The sequence below is a fragment of the Ranitomeya variabilis genome, chromosome 5 (assembly GCF_051348905.1).
Source record: "Ranitomeya variabilis isolate aRanVar5 chromosome 5, aRanVar5.hap1, whole genome shotgun sequence".
NCBI classification, from domain to species: domain Eukaryota; kingdom Metazoa; phylum Chordata; class Amphibia; order Anura; family Dendrobatidae; genus Ranitomeya; species Ranitomeya variabilis.
In genome coordinates, this window is record NC_135236.1 from 206,668,826 (window position 1) to 206,693,878 (window position 25,053).

Genomic DNA, 25,053 nt, shown 5'->3' on the forward strand with positions numbered 1-25,053 from the left:
GAAAAACAGGGATCCAACACTGCTTGCGTTAAAGCAGCAATGATGAAACTAACTACATTCGGCAACATATTATGCAGATAAGAGAAAAATGTCTAAAGTGAAAAAACATTTTATTTTCTAATTATTTCAATATGGAAGAAGAAGCTGGCGGCGAAACGCGCGTCGAAGTAAGGGGACGCTGAGGTGTACAGTCCACAGGATTCATCAGGCCACTGTTAACTAGAGGTAAACTAAGGATATTAAACACTTCATGAGAAGGTTTTAAACTAGCACTTGCTAAGATATGGTATGTATTCTATCATTATCTCTTGATATATGGGCTATAATGAAACACCTTTGTCCTGAACATGCTTATTACAGCATATTACTAATCTCCATTTAACAGCCCCGATTTAGTAGTATAACACCCTTCTTTCTTTCTTACTTATTTTAGTACAATGCATAGTGTACACTTTATTGACATTTTTTTTACCTATGCATTTTACTCACATACTTTTTTCAGTGGGCCATTTACATTTTTCTTCAACTTTTTATAAGCCAACTTTAAGTATCACCTAAACTAATATTTTTTTTTAATCTGACACCTCGCGTCCCCTATATGGCATCTCTGCTTTTTCACTATTTTGTATTTGTGATTTAATAAAAATGTAACATTTTAATTATATGGATCTCTTCATCTTTTGACCCCACATTGTTGGGGATCAAATTTGTTAAAAGAAGATTATTTTAATATGTGGCAGAGCTCAGAAAGCTAACCTTGCCACAACACAGCTTTCTATATCAATACCTATTGGCAGTGAGCTGCTTATCAGAGGGGGAGGCGGAGTTGGATCAAGATGTATGCAGGCAGCTAGTCCAGCAGTGATAATCTCCTACTGATAAAACACTCATGATATTGAAACAACAGCACACTGCCTAATAAATAATAAATGACACATCACTGAAATCAGTGTCTCAGCCTCTACCTCATGCTACACTCAGATTACATAGAAAATCCTGCTGACATATTCCCTTTAAGATCACAACTGTCCATCTTTTAGTATTAAATGCTACATATCCTGCAGTTATGGTGGAAGTGTAAACTGCGTTGTCAGCACAGATGGCAGACGTGGCAGAGCTGCAGATGTTTTCTGAGTGTATGATTAGACATCTTGTCTTCAGATATTTAGGCATTGGTACAAAAATAAGCATGAGACCTCATTTACACCTCACTATTTTTGCATCAGTATTTCATCAGTATTACTATGCTAAAACCAGGAGTGTCTCCAAACCCCAGAACAGGTATTAATCTTTCAGTTATAGTTTTACTCTGTAAATCCGCTCCTGGCTTTGGCTTATAAACACTGATGCAAGATACTGAAGTGTGGATGAGGCCTAAGACGTAGAGCCCTGGGCACATTCGATAAATACAGATGTAAAAACAACCTCTCGCCATCGGCTTGGAGGAAGTCAGCAGGAAGTAGGAATTTTCATAGTTATAATTGTATTATCCTGTATCACCCCTCAAATTGACTCGTGAATAGACGGCAAAAATTCAGGATAGTAGTGGAGAAAGTAACAGAAATGATATAAGAAGGTAAGCTTATGTCTGGCCGCTATGGACATTTTAGAGGAGCCCAGCAACAATTTAGTCACTGCTTTAATGTATAAAAAAATACATAAAAAATGTCAACTTATGTAAAATTAAATCATACACAAAATTATTGAAAGATGGCAATGCATTGTCGTGTGCCCCCTTATAAAAAAGTGAGGTCACACGGCAGCACCATGGGGTTGGCAGCGCCAGCACTTCACTGACAGTCATGGGTTCAAGGTCACATTTAACCTGTTCTGAATGAACATATGCAAAGTACAAGTGCAGGTCCTAAAAAAAATATGTATTAAAGTCTTCATAAGTCAGCAATATAAAGTAGTCCAATAGGACTGTATCACATTAGTGCAGCTATCCGTTCCACAAGTTGGCTTCTCCTTCTTCCAAAAGAAGACAGCATATGTATTTCCAGCATTCCCTCATTTACTGATGTTCCCTTTCTACTCTTTTTTGGCGGACTGCAAACAAAGACAAAAAGAATTCAGTTTATTCAAATCTGCATATTTTTCTTCACACTTATTCAAGAGTACAGAATATTGGAATCAATCAAGTAAAGTAATCGGTAATTTGGAAAGTTTGTACTTATTTCCCTGAAAACATTATAAGTGTCAGAACCGTCCATGTTTAAAATTCCTGACGTTTGACTACAAGCAATTCCAGTAAATGCCACCAGGTGGCGATGTCTTCAATGAAAATGTATATTGAAGTCTGATCTGATACAGCTTCTGCATATGGTCGGTGCAAAAATATGCAGGAAATGTAACTAAGTACACCACAAAAATAAAGTTTTTGCTTCAGCTATTTGTTATTCCAAAATCCTACCCTTTCTACCACGAAAGTCAAGCACTTTATTTAACGGCAGAAATATAGATTTGGCAGTACCCTTATGATGCACCAGGAGTTTTATAGCAAGATGTAAATTAATGAGTTAATATCACATATAGCTAAATTTAATAAAGCAAATTTTAATGGTTAATGTGATATTGTGCTTATTTTTCTATGAAGAAACACACACATGGAACATACCCAATGTTTGCTTGATAAATCCTCACATTTATTCATGATAAATAGAGAATAGTACGGGAGTAGGGGACGATCTTGGCACACGTATCCTTCATTTTATACCAGAATTGTTTATTATTATTGTTATCATAGTAGAAAAGTATCCTTAAGGGGTATGTCAAGGATTATTAACAAACATGTATAAAATCTGTATATGTATAAAATACAAGTGCTTCTCACCAAATTAAAATATCTACCACACTTTTTCCTTCCACTCCACTTTCCATTAATATGCTTGGATACAGCACTCTGTGAACAGCCAGTGTCTTTAGCAATGCCCTTTTGTGGCTTATCCTCCTTGTGGAGTGTGTCAATGACTGCCTTCTGGACATCTGTCTAGTCAGCAGTCTTCCCCATGATTGCGGAGCCTACTGAAACAGACTAAGGGTACTGTCACACAGTGGCGCTTTTGTCGCTACGACGGTACGATCCGTGACGTTCCAGCGATATCCATACGATATCGCTGTGTCTGACACGCAGCAGCGATCAGGGACCCTGCTGAGAATCGTACGTCGTAGCAGATCGTTTGGAACTTTCTTTCGTCGCTGGATCTCCCGCTGTCATCGTTGGATCGGTGTGTGTGACAGCGATCCAGCGATGCGTTCGCTTGTAACCAGGGTAAACATCGGGTTACTAAGCGCAGGGCCGCGCTTAGTAACCCGATGTTTACCCTGGTTACCATCGTAAAAGTAAAAAAAACCAAACAGTACATACTCACATTCCGGTGCCCGTCAGGTCCCTTGCCGTCTGCTTCCCGCTCTGACTGACTGCCGGCCGGAATGTAAGAGCAGAGCACAGCGGTGACGTCACCGCTGTGCTCTGCTTTCACTTTACGGCGGCACTCAGTCAGAGCGGGAAGCAGACGGCTAGGGACCTGACGGGCACCGGAATGTGAGTATGTACTGTTTGGTTTTTTTACTTTTACGATGGTAACCAGGGTAAACATCAAGTTACTAAGCGCGGCCCTGCACTTAGTAACCCGATGTTTACCCTGGTTACCCGGGGCCTTCGGCATCGTTGGTTGCTGGAGAGAGCTGTCTGTGTGACAGCTCTCCAGCGACCACACAACGACTTTCCAACGATCACGGCCAGGTCGTATCGCTGGTCGTGATCGTTGGAAAGTTGCAGAGTGTGACAGTACCCTAAGGGACCTTTTTAAGCACTTAGGAAGCCTTTGCAGGTGTGTTTTGTTAATTATTCTAATTTACTGAGATAATGACTTTTGGGTTTTCATTGGCTGTAAGCCATAATCATCAACATTAACAGAAATAAATACTTGAAATAGATCACTCTGATTGTAATGACTCTATATAATATACGAGTTTCACTTTTTGTATTGAACTGAAATAAATTAACTTTTTGCTGCTATTCTAATTTAGTGAGAAGCACTTGTATGTTAAAATAACCTGTCGCTCCAGTGCTCTGCTCCCAGGGTCCCAACCAATCCTGTAGAAATTACCGTACTTAACATAGAAAAATATTTAGAATTTAGAGTCCTCAGTGGTTGATACCTTTTAATGGCTAACTGAAAAGGTGGTAACAAATTGCTTAGCAATTTGTTAGCATCTTTTCAGTTAGCCATTAAAAGGTATCAACCACTGAGGACTCTAAATTCTAAATATTTTTCTATCTACTGGCTAACACGGTACCAAGATATGTATCTTTCCCGTACTTAACATACTCATTTATCTGACCACTGCAGTCAATCACTGGCCTCAGTCACTGCGGGGGGCCTGTGATTTGCCTCATGATGTACAGCTGGTGATTGCTGCAGGACTGCCAGGGACCACTCAAGGTAAAAAATAAATACGTACGTAAGGCTTATATTGTAATTTTAATACATTTTTAAAACTCATAGACAACCCCTTTAAGTTTCCAGGTGGCAGATCTGCTGTGTGACCAAAATCCTAAATCTCATTATTCTGAAGGCTCTCGCATACTCCTTAAATAATTGTGGGCTGAGAATGTATTTCTCCCGACTCCCCCCAAGAGCGTTCATGTGTTTTCTAGGGGGCAGAGGAATGAAGCTGTAGGTTACATTTGGCCGCATCTACCTGGCGAACACAAGGATCAGACATTTAAACTCAGAACATAAATTCCTATGGCAGATCTGTAGCTTCTCTAAACCATGTCCTTTTATATATATTTGTAAAAAATAATTAAAAACCCTTTATTGTTATCATTTTTATGATTATTATTTATGACCCGATCTGTGCGGTTCAGCAGTGATTATTCTCAGCTGTGCCATTCCTATCATAAAAGAAACTAGAGATACATAGAAGGAAAAGTTATGTTTTTGTTACGCCACTAAAATTAGTATGAGAAGGGATCACAGAGGAGAACTTGCCCTTCTCTCACTGACATATCTGGAAATAAATGTACATGACTCACAGAGTTGGAAGGAACGCCTGCTACAAGAGGATGAGGATGCCAGAAGGCTTTACTATCAGACTCTTGATTCACAGTAGGAAATAAGGTAGTTTCCAACCTTTTATTATTAGTGTTTGCAGTTCTAGATAATAAATTCTATTTTACATTAATAATGCCAATTTCATGTCCTGTTTTTTTTTTTGTTTTTTTTTTACAGCACTAGGTAAAATTTGTGAAACTGAAGAATAATATGCAAACTGCTTCTTCAGAGAGGCAAGGACTTGAACTCTAGAGCCACCTATTGGAAGCAATCCTAAAAGTCAATATCGACCCTCTAACGAGCCTTGCAATATGACTTTGGGTAAAAGCCAAACCAGAATCTCAATTTGCAGACACGGTGTTTCAGGGTGATTGCCCCTCATCAGTGCAAAGTATGAGATCTGATTTGGCCAGATGAGAGGCTCTGGACTGGGGTTTATGGAGCAAAGTTTCTCCTTGTGGAGAATGACATGTTACCTTTTAAACCCCAGTCCAGAGCCTCTCGCCTAGCCAAATCAGATCTCCAACTTTGCACTGACAAGGGCAATCACCCCAAAACACAGTGTCTACAAATTGAGATTCTGGTTTGGCTTTTATCCTATGTCATGTTGTAAGGCTGTTTGAAGGGTCGATATTGACTTTTAGGATCTCTGCTTCCAATAGGTGGCACTAGAGTTCAAGTCCTCTTCGTCTATGAAGAGAGAATTTGCATATTTAATTTCCCAGAGGAGGATGTATAAGTCTCCTCACCCTGATATGGCAGATTTGACATGTCACTCTCCAAAAGGAGATAAGTTACCCCTTAAACCTGAATCTGAAGACTAATATTTGATAATCTCTGTAGCCTTATAGGAGTTTTCTGATGTTCGACATTTATGGAGTATCCATAGAGTATGCTATACATGCGTGGTAGATGTATGTGCCACCTTTGGGACCTGTACCTTCTCCAAAATAGGGGGATCACCTGCCCAGTTAAGTGAGGGGGATGCTAGATGTGTATCCAGGTGCAGAATAGATAAAGTGGTGGGTCTCTCCATTCTCTTCTGAGAATCCCAGAAACGGCTGACCACGCTTACCTGACTACTTCCCATAGAAGTGATATGCCAGAAATACCTACGATAAGATCAGATTACTCCTTCAAACCTCTTTGGCACTGTTTAATCAACTGTGGTCTGGATGCATTACATGGCCACTACGATTATCCAGATGAATACAGAATGTAATGATGGTAAGGCAGGCAGAAATCTACATACATGCAATGACTACACCCTGCTCCTTGACATTCGGGTCGCTTTCCCTTATGTCGGTTCTGCCTGGTTGGAGAAGACTCCCTTATCTGTGATGTCTGACATCTGCTGATCACACTACTGTGGCAATTGATATCTGGTATCCCTTACGGTCACATTACTGCTCCATGCTGGTAATAACATCACATCAGGACTCACCTAAGTCATTATTGTTTGTAATGGCTGCAGCTACTCGGGTCCTTGGACCTTGCTGTGTAAACGGATATCCAAACTTCAGAATAGCCGAATTCTCCTCAAGCATCTGAGCGATTTCCATCTCCACGGCAGTCCCCAGCTGCTGTCTCTGCAGACGAGGAGCTAGATGTAAGATGGATCTGAGCTGTAGCCGGCTATCCAGGACCAAATAAATGATTATTCCATTACCTGATTAGCAATCTTAATCTCAGTGAGGGTTCTGTTTTGCTTCAGAGCTTCTACAAGGGCCAAAATCCCAGCTCCCGTCATGAAGTTTGTTTCAACGTTGAGACTTCTCAATGTTTTATTAACTTTTAACATGTCTGCAAAAGCCTTTAAAATGACAGTCTGGTAAGGGATGGGTATGCCACAAACATTAACACTTTAGTAGAGTGGACAAACTATTGGTGCAGCCGCATAGGGGGCCACTTCTACCTCTACGGCAGGTGTAATTGTGCAGTGTGATACATTCTAAGTATGTTTAATATGTAGCTCCATTTAAGTTCCCAGTAAAAGAACAGCACATTCCCTTAGCTCTACACTGAAAACTATGTCACAGTGGAACTTAAAGCAACTTTTTCAAACATTCTGCTTTAATAGTGCGCTGCCTATAAGATACTGTATATATCCCTGAATCTTAGCAGCTTTGCACAACCCAATACAAAAGTATCACCATTCTGCTGCAAGACGTGTGATCTAACAATGGAGCTCTCCCACAAGGAGTAGTGAGGATACAAGTAGGGGTAGTGGGGTGGCCTGCCATATTAGTTCAGCTAAATCTAAATTCCCCATGAGTATATAGTGGAAACCAACGCAAACACGTGACATACAAATCCCTATGATGCTGACTGCTCACAGGACCCCAGCACTGCAAAGGATCAGTGCTAACCACTGAGCCACCGTGCTGCCCATCTGGTGGGTACTTCAGCTGCCTCTCACTCTAAAGACATACTGATAGGGAACTTATATTGTGAGCCCCCGATGGGGACAGTGATGAAGGTGTCTGTAAACGCTACGCGGAATATGATGGTGCTATGTAAGCCAGTAAAATAAATCAGAGACATAAAAAGGTCCAGCACGGCCCAATTGGTGCCACATCCTGCTCTGTAAAACCCATCTACAATTCTTCATGTCTACATATTAATCCATGACTCCCAGCTGTCAGATAGCTGTGATGGGTGGGCTCAGGGGAGACAACGTCACTGCCTTGGTGAAGTCATGAGTGCACAATGTATGTGGTAACATCACAAATGTAGTGAAGTCAGTTATCGGGTGGATTCATTGTGGGCAGTGTGCATATCTGCTAGATAGCTGCTGGGGCTGCACCATGGGCATATGTTGGACGCGTGCTGTTAAAGCCCATTTATGGCAGGTGACTACACCATAGATATGATGTGGCATTAGCATGATGTGTGGGAGGTGGTCTGGGATCTCGTGGATCTCCTGTAGGGCATCATGGTAAGTGATGACATCATAATCAGACATTGCCTGATGTGTCCCTACAGGAATAGGAGGTGATGACAGCCTAAGGCCAGGGTCACACTAGCGTATAACACGGCCAAGTGCTATGGGATAAAACAATGAATAGCACTCGGCCCAGTGTTATTCTGTGGGCAGATCACATCTATTTTCTCATACGGATTGCTGACGGTCATTAGCAAATTGTATCCATTGCTCTCGCATTGGATGCCATACACTAGTGTGTTTCCAGCCTAATAATCAGTGTGACCTACTGATGATGTCACTTGGTGGTTGTCAGAGACATGGGCAGGTAGGTTCCCAATAAAACTTAAGAATATAATAAAGTCACAGTGAGGATTACATAATAAGGGTGGATGAGCTTATAGTCGGCCATGTCAGTGACATTGCTACAAGTCACCACGGGAGTCACAGCACTGGAGTCTTAGGACTGCATGGTCATTGTCAGGGACTGCGCTGTGCCCGGGGTTGTACAGGGATTTCGCATGGCCCACTTTGAGAACTCTTACTGTTTCCTTGACGTGGGTCAACATCAGTACCCTGGTGACCTCTCTGTTGATGGTGACATCTGGCAGGTTTGACAAGGACATTCTTATTGTTCAGCCTGTATGGATATTGAATAATGCTCTGAAATATAGTGCTGCTCTCAGCTAATTCCTGCAGTCTCATAGAGAATGAATGGAGATGCACCTGCACAACCTCTACTCCATTCAGACAGGGCTCTTCACAGCCCTATTCTCGGGATTTGTGGGGATCCCAGCAGTTGGTACCCCACCGATCAAAAAGTTATCCCCTACCCTAAGAAAAAACTAGACACAAACCCTTTAATCTGGCACCTTTTATTCATCTCCTCCTCTGTCCCTAGAAGACAGCCAACATTACCGGGAGTTTATGGCTATACATCAATGTAATTGTAGGCCAGGTGGATACACAGGGAATGTAAAAACCTGCAGCACAACAGGGACCAATTATAAATGAAGCACCATGGATCTCCTACTTTCTCACAACTCTTATGCTACAAGCAATTGCAGCCCCCATCACATTACATAGCCCCCTAAACTATCCTATATCTTATCATAGCCACATTCTAAGAGATTCTCCAAAATGTTACGCTCCTTCATAATTATACATTTACATAATATTTTTAGCCACAATTCTACAAATCAATGGTTCATGTTTAATATATACTTACAATAGCTACTGGATCATTGCTTCGTGTTGCCGCAAGGCTGAAACACTTAACATGGGTATTCGATTCCAAAGACTTTGCAAATTCCTTCAGGGTCGGTATTGGGATATTCTACAATTCATTAGAAAAAACAAAAAAACAATGGTATCAGCCAGAAAAGAAAAATCAGATAATGTGTGCATCTAAATCTTGTCTCATGAGTGTTAGGTTTTAAATGGGCCTCAGTGCCAAAGATAAAATAAATACCGTAAGTTACCAAAAAGGCCTCGCTCACACTGGCGTATAACATGGCTGTGTGCTATCCGATGGTTTATGGGGCAGTGCAGATCTGCAATTTTTTCTCATGCCGATTCGGAATGCTGCGAGTGCATCCGATAATCAGATCGAGTGCACCAATACAAGTCTATGAGTGCGTGTGATGTGGACATCCGAGAACATGGAGAAGATGGAGAAATTAAGTTCTCCATCTTTTCCACACCTGTGCTGCCATTATCTCATGTAAGAGAATCGGATCACCGGTAAGGTGACACTCGGCTCACACTCTGGCAGAGTTTATGCCATTTGACATTAGCATAATTATCCAGATTCTCATGCATGAGAGAATCTACGACAGTGTGAGAAAGCTCTAAAAGCTAAGAGTCTGTTATAGGGATTAACAGGTTAATTGTGAAATAACTTAAAAAAAAGACCCGTCTTTCATGTCAGAAGTGGCCAGTTTTTGCTCTTATTTTATTCCTCCCCTGAGCATTCCATGTTCTAGAGATAAGGGGTTTTCAATTAAAGTTACTTTTTATGATATTTTCCAAGGGGGCATGGCTCACAGTGTAATAAGCACAGCTGCCCAAAGATACGGCCCCAGAGAGTCCTGTGAGCTGTGCCCCTTAGTAAAGATAGTAAAAATTTGCACCAAACAAAAAGGTCCATAATTCTGGAACCGTATGGCATACTCAGGGGAGCAGAAGGAAGAATATTAGATTTAAAAACACTGTCTGCTTTTGACCTGGTGACGGGCCCTCTTAAAAAAATGTAGATATTGTCAACTTCAAGAGGAATGTCTTGCTGCTGGTTACTGAACCACCCATTCACTTGTACAAATAGGTTCCGAAAAGTCGCCTCCTACCATGTTCTCATTATACCGCCCTTGGTCCTCTGGCTGTCCAGTCTAATGGGAAGACAGACTGGAAACAGCGCTACACAACTAAGCGCCCAAAATGTTCAAGAACAAGGGTAATTGTTTAAAAGGCTTGTGTGGCTGACAAAAGAACACGTCCTTTAATACATTACTGCGTAATTCTGCGTTATTAGGGTGGAATCTCTATTTTGTAGCCTAATTTATTACAATGGAGCAGATCATATCTTTACATTTTTTTTTTCATAGGAAATTGTAGTGCTGTAGAAAACTCTTGCTGAAGATTTCAGGGCCAGCTTTCAGAAAACCTCTAATCAGATTTTAGCGGGGCACGTCTAAGGCCGAGGTCACACTTGCGAGTGCAATGTGAGAAACTCGCGCGAGTCTCTCGCATCAATACCCGGCACTGCCGCCGGCACTCAGGACCGGAGCGTACGGCAGCATAGAAATACATACAGCCACACGCTCCGGTCCCGAGTGGCGGCGGCAGTGCCGGGTATTGAGGCGAAAGACTCGCATTGCACTCGCAAGTGTGACCCCGGCCTAACAAGAAGGAATCTTTCAGCAGTTATAGCTCAGTTCACACGGACACCATAACTGCTATAAAAGTGGAAATTTATGAGGGATCCAATATGGTCTCTTTTGTAAGAGATCTTGACAAATACCATTAACCGTAATTGATCCATTTTTTTAACTTCTGTTGAACACACTTTCTCTATCCTGGACATTAATAAGCAGTGTCCCACTGTAATGCAAATGTTACATTACCCCTATTCACAAATGTACCTATTCTTCTATAAAATAATAAAATGGGCAGTTTGTAAAATGAATGATGAGATGTTTGCTTTGCCTGAACATAGTGTGTAGTGTGTCAACTACTGCTCAAATAGGGGAATGGAGCCACTCCTGCATAGGGCCAGTTCTCCTGTGGGCCAGTCCAAGCCTCATACTAAGCAACAGAGAAGAAGCTCATACGTATGACCAGAGCCTTAGGTGAGGGCTACAGTAATCACTTAAATGGAGATCATTCTGGTACGTCAGACTTTACAAGGGTACATTCCCCTCTCCCCATAAGTGCTGGAATCCACAGGAACGCTGCATCATAAAAAGCAAAATCAGCAGCAAAACTCTGATAAATACAAATGAAGAACACAGGAGAAATCGGACATGATGCAGTTTTAAGAATCTTTTCTGCTCTGTTTAAAGTGAGACATTTTTTTTTTAAATCTTCTTTCCCACAATGTAACCTCCCTTCTAAGTGTATTTCTACCAAAATAATTTCAGTATAGCAGCAGGCGATGGGAAATGAATATTTTAATTGTTGCCCTTATTTCACCCTCACTGAAGCTGCAGTTCTCTCGGGCTGACGGCTGAGTAAACAGTTCCTCGCTGAGTGCAGCCATTAATAAAGCTGTAGCCATTGTGTCCTTAGAGACCAGACATGTCTCTGCTGATCATCTCAGGTGGATGGCATTGTGCTGACATCTTGCCAACAGGCTTTCATATTACCCTCTTAGAAAATAAAGAGGTGGAGAACCTTTCTAAACCCTTAATGACCATGTCAGAAGGGCCTTAATGACCTCATTTTTGTTCTTGTTTTTGCATCTCCATAATTCAGTAGCAATAGCTTTTCTTTAGTGGTGTGGTCTTGTTTTATGCGGCAGATATTGTAATTTGTTTCGGGGATGTTTTGGTGCACATATAAATTACTGGTGGTAATTAAAATAATTATTTTTGTGGTGCAAATATAGCTGAAGAAAGCTATTTTTGGCCTTATTCTTTGTTATTCTGATATTTGTGTTGCTGTTCATGTCCCCTTTCATTTAAAATAGACTCTGGAGGCAGATTCTCAGGAAGATCTATGTCCGGCCCATAGATCTTAGCCGCACATTTACATATAAGAAAACCATGAATATCTCTGGAATAAGATATCGGATCGCAGATTTGAAGATACCATTTTATTCAGATTTCTATTACCTACATGCCCATAACGACGGTTTAGGAGGATTGATCTTACTGGCAGGTTCCCTTTAAAGAGCCGGACTTTTATAGTATCTATCTCCAGTAGATTGAACTACAGAGACATCTTTCTTTTTTCTGGAGGAGAGCTATGTTTTGCATATCTTTCTTTTTTGCCTATGTGGTCAAAAGAAAATACGGTTTTGGTACCAAAATAGCCACTTGAAACAAGATTATTGCTCTGAGTGAAAGGAGATAGATATGTTGCATATCGTATTGTAGATATACATTTTTGTTAGCCATGAATGGTGCAATATCTACAAGATTATTCATTTTTTTTCTTACGTCTTCACATGGAGCATTATCTGGTTTGCGAGGCTACTTCCATCACATGGTGTTTTCCGAGAGGAGAAACAGCACTAACCAAAACATCACCCTGCGATGGATGGTGCGGGTCTTCTGACTGTGACTAACAGCAAGACCTGGTATAAGGCTCTCTGGATGATCCCGTTAAAGGGAATCTAGCAGCAGGTATTTGCTATCTAATCGTAGTGCAGCAGGATGTATGGGGCAGAGAGCCTGATTCCAGGGATGTCACTTATTAGGCTGTGCGTTGTAGTTTCAATGAAAAGAGTGTTTTATCAGCAACAGAATATCACTGCCGGACTAGGTGTCACGTGCAGGCCAGTCAGGTTTAATCTCTATAACTCCGCCCCCACCACTGATTGGCAGCTTACTGACACAATGTACACAGGAAGCTGCCGATCGGGTGTGGGCGGGGTTATACACAGCTCAGCATTCTGACCACGCTACATCTACAAGAGAGAAAAACAAGCAAGTGATAGATTACTGGAATCAGTCTCTCTGCCCCTACATCATAATGCTCTCATATTACATAGCAAAAATCTGTTGACAGATTCCTTTTAATAGAGCCAATTCAGAAAACTAAAAACAGGACAGCTCTAAGTCACAAACTTCTGAGCTTAAAAGAAAATAAAGCTTCAGTTTTCGTATTGGAGCATGATAAAATGGGAGCATGTGAATCCCTAGAGGCTTCTAGCTAGTTTCCATCTCATGTCTGCTGATTCATGAATACATGTAACACTGTACTGCTGCAATAAGGGGGGATCTTATTATCGTATATTAAATTCTTAAAATTCACACATTTATCTTGGGTTATGAAGACAAACCTTAATGTTGTTCAGGTTGACATCAACAAGGAAAGGATCATTAGCTTTTATCCTCTGTAAAGCATCTTCCACATTAGTTGGGTTTGGGGGATCTTCAAAAGTAGGTTTTACCTTCTCAGCCTTCACAACATCTTCAATGGAAGGTCATTAATGGAAACAGATGGGCAGGTTAGCTTATGTCCCGACTGGAACCAATCATATCACCTGATATATGACATTTAGCGGTTGGGAACTTGTAGGAAGCGATGAACGTTAAGACTAAGTCCACACTGTGCAGTTTTCCAACCGTTACAAAACATGTAGTTGACTGTATGTGGTTTTTGCATATATATAATCATGCTATGGCACAGTCTTTACCCAAACTTAATAAGCCAATTTGATCAACATGGAAAATGTATTTATTTTTTTTTACTTAATTTATATGGTCTAAATAAAACCCCCACATAGATCAGGTGTCCTGTCTAACATCAGTGTTGGAAAGGAGTAATTCTCCAGCTTCCTGTCTGATAATCGAGGGCTTGTACACTACATTTTATATTCTTACTTCTTAGTTCGGGTCTATCTGATCCATCTTCATTTCTCTGTGGTCTGCTAGAAAAATGCTGCACTCCTAAGACGGCTGAAAAACGGAGAGCAGAATGCAGATATGACATAAGACCGCGGTGTTGTAATTGAGCAAGCTAGCACAAGAAAAAGCCTGCATACATAGGTTTATTATGTCCGATTAGCGCAACCCACATGACGTTGTTTAGAATGAAGGAATTTCTTCTTCAACATGTTCCACCAGTAATACATAATAGATTTTTTGTTTTGCTTCATATTTGTCATAACTTGCTATTTTAAGAAAACATTACTAAGAAATTGCTGAAGAACAATTTCCTATATCTTAATAGTGCAGTACAGGTTAAAGTGAACCTGTTAGTAGGATCAGCCCTCCTAAGTCGCCTGTATGGGCATGTAGGTCATAGGAAGCTGAATAAAATGATACATAGATATCTGCGGTCCAATGTCTTATTCCAGAGAAAACTATGTTTGTCTTACATGTAAATGAGCTGTTCAGAACGATGTGCCGGACCCTGATCTTACTGAGAATCTGCCTCCAGAGCTTGTTTTAAATGAAAGGGGAAGATACCAGTGTGAGACATGTAATGGCTGACAGTCTGCCCTCCTGATCTACATGTTTCACACTGGTAACTCTCCCATTCATGTAAAATATACTCTGGAGGCAGATTGTCAGGAAGATCAGTGTCTGTCCTATAGATCTTAAAGAAAATCTGTCAGCAGGTCTTTTGTATGTAACCTGAAGGCTGTGTCACTTGTCAAAGTATGTGCTGTTGTTTACTAACTGTGAAGGATTTATCACTAAGAGATTAACATTGCCGGACTACACTAGTCTGGCAACTAAGCCGCTGATTGTGTCAGAGGTGTTGTACCCAGTAACCTAAGTGATACATCGTTGGATTCAGCTTCTCTTTGCCTGCATTATGCTGTTCTCAGAAGAGGTAGCAAAAGCCTGCTGACAGATTCCGTTTAACAGCTGCTTTGCATATTAATAAAACTTGGATTTCTCTAGAATAAGACATCGGATTGCAGATATCAAGGTATCATTTTATTCAGCTTCCTATGACCAACATGCCCATATAGATGCTAAAAGGGTTGACCCTGCTGACAGATTCCCTTTATCTCTATGAGCATCACTATATGAACAGCTGCATATGTCCCAAATGACATTACTGACCAGAAAACATCAGATTGAATAATATTAGCTCTCAAGTACACCTTGTTTGATTTGGACACTGGTTACTAGACCACATTTGATCACCATTTCCCAATTCTTTAGTCACCAAGAAATAATGATCATGCACACGTTCTGCATGACACATGAGGCTTTTGCAGCCGATATCCTCAGCGCCTCTAAGGCCCCGTCACACTTAGCGACGCTAAAGCGATCCCGACAATGATACGACCTGTCAGGGATCGTTGCTGCGTCGCTATGAGGTCGCTGGTGAGATGTGAAACAGTGAGATCTTCCCAACGACGCAGCAGCGATGCGGCGACCTGTAGCGACCTGTACAACGATGTCGTTGGTCGTTGTGACCCTGTCACATGGCAGCTATTATGACTAGGGTTGAGCGAAACGGATCGTTCATTTTCATAAGTCGCCGACTTTTGGTAAAGTCGGCGTCTCATGAAACCCGACCCGATCCCTGTGTGGGGTCGGCCATGCGGTACGCGATCTTGGCGCCAAAGTCGCGTTTCGTATGACGCGTTTAGCGCCATTTTTTCAGCCAATGAAGGAGCGTGGGCAGAGTGATGACATAGGGGTTAGGGCGTGCACGCCCATCATTTTATTGCGAGAGAGAGAAGGAGAAGGAGAAGAAGAAGAAGAAGAAATCCCCATTGACGTGCATAGGGTTTCGTGTTCTGGCCGATCCTCGACTTTGCGCTGTAATCGGCCGATTTCGCCAGACTCGACTTTTCCAACAGTCGGGTTTCACGAAACATGACTCGACCCTAAAAAAGTCAAGGTCGCTCAACCCTAATTATGACGATTCAGACCTCGATGAGGGACGTCCTGTGTGACGTTGTAGTCAACGAGGTCGTTGGTAAGGTGTCAAACACAGCGATGTGTGCTACCCAGCGGGACCTCAATGATCAAAAAAAGGTCCAGGCCATTCCGACACCACCAGCGATCTCACAGCAGGGGCCTGGTCGCTGCTACGTGTCACACATAGCGAGATCGCTACTGAGGTCGCTGTTGCGTCACAAAACTTGTGACTCAGCAGCGATCTCGCTAGCGACCTCGCTTAGTGTGACGGGGGCTTTATAGCCCCTTGATGTCATGATGATGCATGAAGCTTACTGAATAGGTCTCACATGACTCCATGATTGCAAACACCAGAGGTGCCCAGGATGCCAGATGCATAAGTGAACACTGTCCTGGTTTAGCTGCCATGTAGGACCAGACTGTATGGTGGACCAGGGCAGCACAAATCTCTTTGCTCAGCTCTATTACATAATTTTGCCTTTGATTGTCCACATGCCCAATCTTCTGTAACATTGCAGCTCCCAGGCTTATCTTCATGACAGACAGGATATGCACTATTGACAGCCTTTAATTAAAGCACATAATAACACCTCTCCAGTGCTTCGTTAGCGAGAAAAGGTAAACTATAATAGACCGTACACCGGTACAGACATTTGTTTATATGCAGTTATTTCTGCAACTTACTCGCAAGGTCACTCAGTTCTGTGTCTGTGGCACTTGCAAGAGCTTCTTCCAGTTCAGGCTCCAAGGTTACCTGCTCCTCTGGCTCCCGCTCCAGGGGCATATGCTTGGGAATAAATACCTTACCTGCAGGAAGACAAAATAATATGGAATTCAGTTTTGCACTTCCTAGCACTCACATGAAGCAAATTGCATCGTCTTGCAATAAATTGAAGCCATAGTATACAGAGTACATAGATAGAAAGACAAATGTAAGTTTTAGAAATAAAAGGTACTCTGTGTCTCACTGATGGTCACCGCTTAGAACCGGTAGCTGCATTTTTCATATTTGGCATCCTAATGTTCCCTTATGTATCACTGTATTTGTCTCACTCATGATACTTTCATCATAATTACTAACTTTTTGAACATTCAATAAAACTTCAATAAACATATATAAGGGCAGGTATATCTGTAATACGGACTCTGTAACAAAACATTCCTTAGGTCTTTTCCAAGGTCACACATGTGCACAGGGAATTTAAAGGTTATCTAACTACAGTCCAAATACAGGGACTGTAAAGCTCCAATATTCAAATTAAGGCGTAGTCTCAGTGCACTGTTCCACCCCCTGATTTGTGCATGCCTTGCCATCCCTCAGTGCATTGTTCCGCCCCCTAATTTTTGCATGCCTTGCCATCCCTCAGTGCATTGTTCCGCCCCCTAATTTTTGCATGCCTTGCCATCCCTCAGTGCACTGTTCCGCCCCCTGATTTTTGCATGCCTTGCCACCTCCCTTAGTGTGCTTCTCTGCTCCCTGATTTTTGCATGCCTTGCCACCTCCCTCAGTGCACTGTTCCGCCCCAAATTTTGCATGCCTTGCCACCTCCCCAGTGTGCTTCTCTGCCCCCTGATTTTTGCATGCCTTGCCATCTCCCTCAGTGCACTGTTCCTCCCCGATTTTTGCATGCCTTGCCACCTCCCCTAGTGTGCTTCTCTGCTCCCTGATTTTTGCATGCCTTGCTGCCTCCCTCAGTGCACTGTTCAGCAACCTGATTTTTGCATGCCTTGCCACCTCCCTCAGTGCACTGTTCCACCCCCTGATTCTTGCATGCCTTGCCACCTCCCTCAGTGCACTGTTCCTCCCCGATTTTTGCATGCCTTGCCACCTCCCCTAGTGTGCTTCTCTGCTCCCTGATTTTTGCATGCCTTGCTGCCTCCCTCAGTGCACTGTTCAGCAACCTGATTTTTGCATGCCTTGCCACCTCCCTTAGTGTGCTTCTCTGCTCCCTGATTTTTGCATGCCTTGCCACCTCCCTCACTGCACTGTTCCACCCCGATTCTTGCATGCCTTGCCACCTCCGTCAGTGCGCTGTTCCACCCCCGATTCTTGCATGCCTTGCCACCTCCCTCAGTGCACTGTTCCACCCCCCGATTCTTGCATGCCTTGCCACCTCCCACAGTGCACTGTTCCACCCCGATTCTTGCATGCCTTGCCACCTCCCTCAGTGCACTGTTCCACCCCCCGATTCTTGCATGCCTTGCCACCTCCCATAGTGCACTGTTCCACCCCCCAATTCTTGCATGCCTTGCCACCTCCCTCAGTGCACTGTTCCACCCCGATTCTTGCATGTCTTGCCACCTCCCTTGGTGCACTATTCTGCCCCCTGAGCAAGCACATGTTAACTGCCAGGATTTACTGTACTTCAGATAACAATGTAGACATCCCAACACAGGGAACTGTGACTGCACACAGTCAATCACTGGTAATCAAGCACAACTAAGAAGTAGAGGCCAACGAAGACTCAGGGAGTATTGGAGCAGGAGCAGCAGGTGTGGGAATTTTTTTTATGCTGTTCGGAGCTTCTTTTTTTTTTCTAAACTGTTGAGGTAAACAACCTCTTTAAGATATAAAATCTCATTAAATTACAAAATAGCATACCCTCTGCATGAACTCACTTAAATACACGCGGTTACGCCCTTGTCCATGATGTTTATGAGACATTTGACCACTTTTCATCATTTTGAAAGAAGGAATATAAACCAGCTCACCCGTGATGCATAAGCCATGATTGTCATGATTAAGGGAGCATAGTCTCCAGAAACGCGTTGAGATTCTTACCCATATGGTTTGTGCTGAAGCTTGTATCCTCCATGTTTAAGTTTGTTATTAAAGAAAACTTTTTTTCACGGATTCGGTGAAGCTGGACATTTTCTTCACTTTTCATCATACAGAAATTTGGCCTGTACCCTACTAGACACAGTCACGGGAGAATATTTCATCTGCCAACAGTCATGTGTGATCAGTCTCTGGTCAGTATGACTTTCCTCTGTGCCCTGTTATGTAATTCTAACAAGTAAACTCTATGGCACTGAGAAATGCAGGCGCGATGTTTACAGACACTGAGGATTGGATTTCAATGTCAAGTAGAGAATGTGTTAAAACTCAAGAACTTAATAAATAAAATGGAACATTTTTGTCCTGGGCGATAACTGCACACACCCTTTGTGTTAGCAGGACTGAACAGAAAATACTATGGCAAGAAAAAGCTCCAGAATGACTAGAGCGTAGGCGAGATGTAGGGCTGGGGTCAGCTTATAGCAGGTGCTACTAAAGATGAAACCGGCATTGTGTTCTGTCACTTATGTATAACGTGGAACGTGGAGCACTCAGCTATTACTATCGTGAACGTGGAGCACTCAGCTAGCACTATTGTGAACGTGGAGCACTCAGTTAGCACTATCGTTTACGTGGAGCACTCAGCTATCACTATCGTGTACATGGAGCACTCAGCTGGCACTATCGTGTATGTGGAGCACTCTGCTTGGTATTATCGTGTACATGCAGCACTCAGCTGGAACCATCATGTACAGTACATGCAGCACTCAGCTATCACTTTTGTGTACATGCAGCCCCCAGCAGACACTATTATGTACTTGAACAATTCATCTGGCACTATCATGTACATGCAGCACTCAGCAGGCACTACTGTGTATGTGCAGCACTCAGAAGACACTATCGCATACTTGAACTATTCAGCTGGCACTATTGTGAACGTGGAGCACTCAGCTTGGTACTATTGTGTACATGCAGCCCTCAGTAGTCACTATTGTGTACTTGAACTATTCTTCTGGTACTATCGTGTATGTGGAGCACTCAGCTGGAACGATCATGTACGTGGAGCACTCAGCTGGCACTATCGTGTACGTGGAGCACTCAGCTGGCATTAACATTTATGTGGAGCACTCAGCTGGCGTTATCGTTTACGTGGAGCACTCAGCTGGCATCTGGAGCACTCAGCTGGCATTATAGTCTATGTGGAGCACTCACCTGGCATTATCATCTATGTGGAGCACTCAGCTGGCGTTATCGTTTACGTGGAGCACTCAGCTGGCATTATCGTTTACCTGGAGCACTCAGCTGGCATTATAGTCTATGTGGAGCACTCACCTGGCATTATCATCTATGTGGAACACTAAGGTACCGTTATCGCTTATGTGGAGCACTCAGCTGGCACTGTTTATGAGGTCACTCTGTTAGTCCTCATGTTTGTGTATATACTGTGTTTGTATGAGTCACATATGTATAACCAAATCTGGTGTTATCCTGATGGCCAGATGTGATTAACAGATCAGGACTACCTTTACACAGATATGAAGAGATTGGATGTCATGTTTAGCAGGTGTAATGTATAAAGTAAAAATGACCTCACCCTGGGGCCGCTTGTCATGGATCCTACACCAGTAAAGAGTGAGCAATTCAACTAATTATGTAATTTGGGAGTACTGTGTAATTACAAAAAAAGGGCATAGAGAAAATGACCTCTGCTTCCAGGCACTTCAGGAATGTGCCGACTGTTTTCATAAGGTCACAACTTGCAGAATATTGTAGTTTGTTCCCATTGCAGGTTATAGGGGTTTTATCACTATAGTAAGTGGGGACGTTGTTAGAATCGGTGATCAGTGTGAGTCAGTTGTCAGGATCTTTGCTAATAGTAATAATAAACTCTGTGCTGTTCCTCTATTGTTCCCCCTGAAAATGTCTGAACAATTTGACATTGACTGGGTATTATCATTGCTGTAGCCAATACAGTAGGCCGCTGCACAGAATAATACTTCCAGCTTTGGCAGGACATCACCAGAATACACACTGCTGATGGCAATTTATCTCAGCAGGTCCAACCTCAAATCCTTACAGTAGGCTCGGTTCACGCACATCCACTGCTGTCCGCTGCACTGGGGTTTCAATTGGAATAATTAAAAAAACAGGATTGTAGAGGAAACCTCAACAGACCCATTCACAATAAAAAGGCGACCGAGGCAGAAAACGTTTTATATATTGAAAAAAAAGGAAAGGGTCAGTAGAAATATGGACACTTTGATTTACATTTGCGCAATTTGTAATGTTTGTACTTTAAAATGGATCTGTTAATGGTTGACATAACAGTTGTGACTTGTTTCCCATAGGCTTCAATGTTGCAAAACGGACCCAATTACTATTCTTTTTTTTTTTGGCCGGACAAAAAGTGTAAACTACATTTTTTGTTCTGACTTAAACACAAAGAGCAGCTGGAAAAGAGACAAGCGGAAGACATTTCATGACATGTTCCCATGCATGGGTCCGAAACGGTTCCAAAGACAGAAAGGACTACCGCGCATGTGAACAGAGCCTTATTACATGAATGACTACACACTGTAAATACAATGCAGTAATAGGAATGTATCTTCTCGCCAATATCCCCGTTCCCAAAAAATACCCTGACTTTCCACGTCAGTCTTGTTACAGTTTCGCTAACAAATGTCAAACATCTGAAATTAGGCAACTTGTAAGGCTACTTTCACACTAGCGTCGGGCTCGGCCCATTGCAGTGCGTCGGGCCGAGGTCCCCGACGCTAGCGTTGTCTCCGCCGCACAACGGGGGCAGCGGATGCATTTTTCCAGCGCATCCGCTGCCCCATTGTGAGGTGCGGGGAAGTGCGGGGAGGTGGGGGCGGAGTCCCGGCCGCGCATGCGCGGTCGGAAAAAGCGGACCGTTGGGAGCAAAAAACGTTACATGTAACGTTTTTTGCTCCCGACGGTCCGGCACAGCACAGCGCAACCATCGCACGACGGTTGCGACGTGTGTCATTGCGTCGCAAATGCGTCGCTAATGTTAGTCAATGCAGAAAAAACGCATCCTGCAAGCACTTTTGCAGGATGCGTTTTTTCGGCAAAATGACGCATTGCGACGTAATGCAGTTAACGCCAGTGTGAAAGTAGCCTAAGAGAACAGATTTGTAGTGAGTGTCAAGCATTTTACCAACACGATCAAAGTAAACAAGATGAAAAAGAAGAATCCGTTCCTGTGTTTGTAGAACGCTCCTGCGAGCTTTGTGGATATAATTTGTATCTGGAAGTAATCAAAGTGGAGATCCTGTTTTTGCAAATCTCCATTACGTTATTGCCAGCTATAGGATTGTAGCAGGATACAGCGCCAAGAGACATATATTTATTTAGCTGTGCAAGCTGAATCCCGCTAGATGGGACCACCAAAGGATTCAATCTCCGTGCATGAAGGCAGCTATAGTTATAGCACCAAAATCTTAACGATATTTGTAAAGGGCTTATTAACCATATAAAGCCAGGAGACACAACTGGCCAGGGTTCCTGTGGTCCATGTTAGTTGCCTCCTATCTCTAATAATATATTCTACTGAGAGTCTATCCTTCCTCAACGTCTTAATATAATCTACTAAAAGGTTACAAAATACCGAGGACCCCTACATATATACCGCCCATGCCTCCCTGGTTTACCTAACCTTGGTTGAAAAGGTACATGGATGGCAAAAGGTTATGAGTTGTTCTAAGAAGGGCCAGTGTCAGCACCAAGCAAACCCTTTCCATTGGTGACATCTGCCATACATGCACGATGGATGTACACATAACATGTATTGAGTGAGCTCAGGAGCTTTGTTATATAGTGGCCTTCCAGTCTACCGATCAGCTCCAGTTGGGTCCAATCGCAGAATTTTAACAGCTTAAATGCAACTGTTCATTTTGACAGCAGCATTTAAAAAGTTCAATATTTGGGGAGGGATGTCCTTTCAAATGCCCGTCCATGCCCCCCACAATGCAGGGTGTCAATGCAACCAAGGACCTCCCGAATGGGCTTCTTAGCAGATCATTAATTGCAATATTACAGTATTGTCCCCTCATTTGAATATACCGTAACTAATATAAGTAACGACTGACCAGAATAATCCCTATTACATGCTGATTTGAGGTTTAGTGCTGCTGTTTAGCCTTTATTCCCTTTTTCCACAATAGTCTAATAGCTTTCACTTGCAGTTAAGCACATAGGAGCAAGACCGAGTTCTTCCCATTGATGTTTTACAAACATTTTATACAGACAGATAAGGCTGTTTCTTCATGGATCTCCATTGGATTTTAATGGATTAATTTATCATTACAATTCTGTGTCTTTAAGCAAACTTACAGCTAAAAACCATAAACTAATCATGAGACCTCCTATCTTGAGGCTTTGCAGCTCACAAACTGAAAATGAGACAGGAAATGGCAAAACACCACAGAAAATTTCTGGGAATAATACAGAACAGCTAAAAAGCAATCTGCAAACTGTCTTCATATTTTTCCCTACAAAACTAAAACCAGCGTATAGTCACAGAAAGATTGACCATTGGTGAGACAAATATTTGAAATGGGGTCACACGTGCTCTGAGAGTGATCCTAAGCCAGGTAAGGGCTTTGGCTGACATGAACAAACCCTGCCCAAACGCTGTGGACATCGGCCTCAATGACATCTACACACTAGACAGTACTGTGCACGCGCCACCCCATCATGACGCACAACGCCGGTGCGGGATTTCAGAGCCAGACAGAATATTAGGGAGGGTGTACTGAGTTTACACAAAGCATTGGCAAATTAATTTAAACACACAATATAAATAATATTTGTGAAAAGAAATTAAGTCCCTCTACACAATATATATCTTATTCAGCTATTTTTAAAAGGGTTGGCTTCCCAAAATAATGGATAGTTGATAAGTTGCTGATTGCTGGTGGTTCAACTGCTGGCAACCCAGCTACTTTTGAGTAGAGATGAGCGAACCTGAACTGTAAACGTCAGGGTTTGTACCGGACACTAGGTGCTGAACTCTGAACAGAGACTTCTACCGGAAGTCCGTTTTTTTAAATTCAGGAGTTTACAGAGAAGACAGAGTGAGAGATTTTCCAGCACCAAACTTTGGGTCCCCATTCATTTTTATGGGGTTCGGATTCAGGTTCAAGTTTGGGTACAGTCCTGATACCTAAACCGAACTTTGGACTAAACTTAGGTTGAACCTGAAAATCAACAGGTCCGCTCATCCCTACTCCTGAGAACAGTGCTCTGGAGTGACCCGTTTCAATAAAGCGATGGACCAATATACATACTACTGCTCCATTGACTATGGGAGTGACAAAGATAACTAAGTGCTGTAATCAGACATCTCTGTTGATTTCATGGACAGTGTGATGGATCGACAGGGGAAGGAGTGTGTCGACTTCACTCACCTCTGAGGAGGGGAGAGAAGAACCCAGCACAGATCGGCTTTCTGGCGCCACCACTTGCCCCAGGTCAGTCAGGGAACTGCACCGAGGGAAAATAGTCGCCGGAAAGGCTTTGCTTATAGGTACGAGTTATTGAGGTGCTCCCAGTGAGGGGGGATATACATCACCAGTCCAGGCTGGGGAAATATGTATAAACCTCCCGGCCATCACTGTCAGGGATCCTCACTAACAAAGTACGGTAAGCTGCCATCAGTTCCTTGTTCGATATAAACCCCGTCCGACAGCAGGCTTATATCGGGTGAGAAACCAACCCGGGTAGCATATAATAACCAACTGAGCGTGCTGATGTGGCGATTCGTGAATTGAGATAAAAGAGCAGCCCAAGATTCATTTTACATTTAATCGAAAGGTGCACTAGAAATATACAGGTATATATTTACAAGAACAGATATGCAAGTATACAGTCAAGAGTGTAGTACAAGGGTAGGGTACAGATAGGTTGCAATTACCGTGTTACGTAGCATGTGACCACAGGGAGGAGCTGATGGATCACAGGTCCAAATCTTTGTTACAAGATTCCCTGGCTGCGTCAGCTAACGGGCCTCCTGCCAGTAGAAAGACTGAGTCCAAAATGAGGAGCTGTCTAGTATCCCCTAGGCTGCCACCTCCCACATGCTGCGCCCACCCCTGGGCTTGTGCAGCCTCTCTCCTCCCATAACTGAGAGTATGATTTTCTGTCCAGAACATTGGATGCTCAGACCTTTCCGCCCAAAGGTCCAACTAAGACGGCGGTGGCGCCACTGGATTT

The 25,053-nt window shown here is 42.8% G+C and overlaps 1 protein-coding gene across 3 annotated transcripts in view; it reads right to left on the minus strand.

The window, feature by feature from the left end:
* Positions 1-523: 523 nt before the first annotated feature.
* Positions 524-25,053, minus strand: part of LOC143775519 (tropomodulin-2-like) — a 77,086-nt gene continuing 52,556 nt past the window's right edge. For all 3 annotated transcript variants that reach the window (XM_077263751.1, XM_077263752.1, XM_077263753.1), the window contains 7 exons: positions 16,722-16,844; positions 14,034-14,108; positions 13,490-13,620; positions 9,215-9,322; positions 6,733-6,876; positions 6,508-6,652; positions 524-2,049 (listed from right to left, as the gene is read on the minus strand). In XM_077263751.1, coding sequence (XP_077119866.1) covers positions 2,015-2,049; positions 6,508-6,652; positions 6,733-6,876; positions 9,215-9,322; positions 13,490-13,620; positions 14,034-14,108; positions 16,722-16,844 — 761 coding nt within the window. In that variant the 3' untranslated portion in view covers positions 524-2,014. The remainder of the gene's footprint in view (positions 2,050-6,507; positions 6,653-6,732; positions 6,877-9,214; positions 9,323-13,489; positions 13,621-14,033; positions 14,109-16,721; positions 16,845-25,053) is intronic.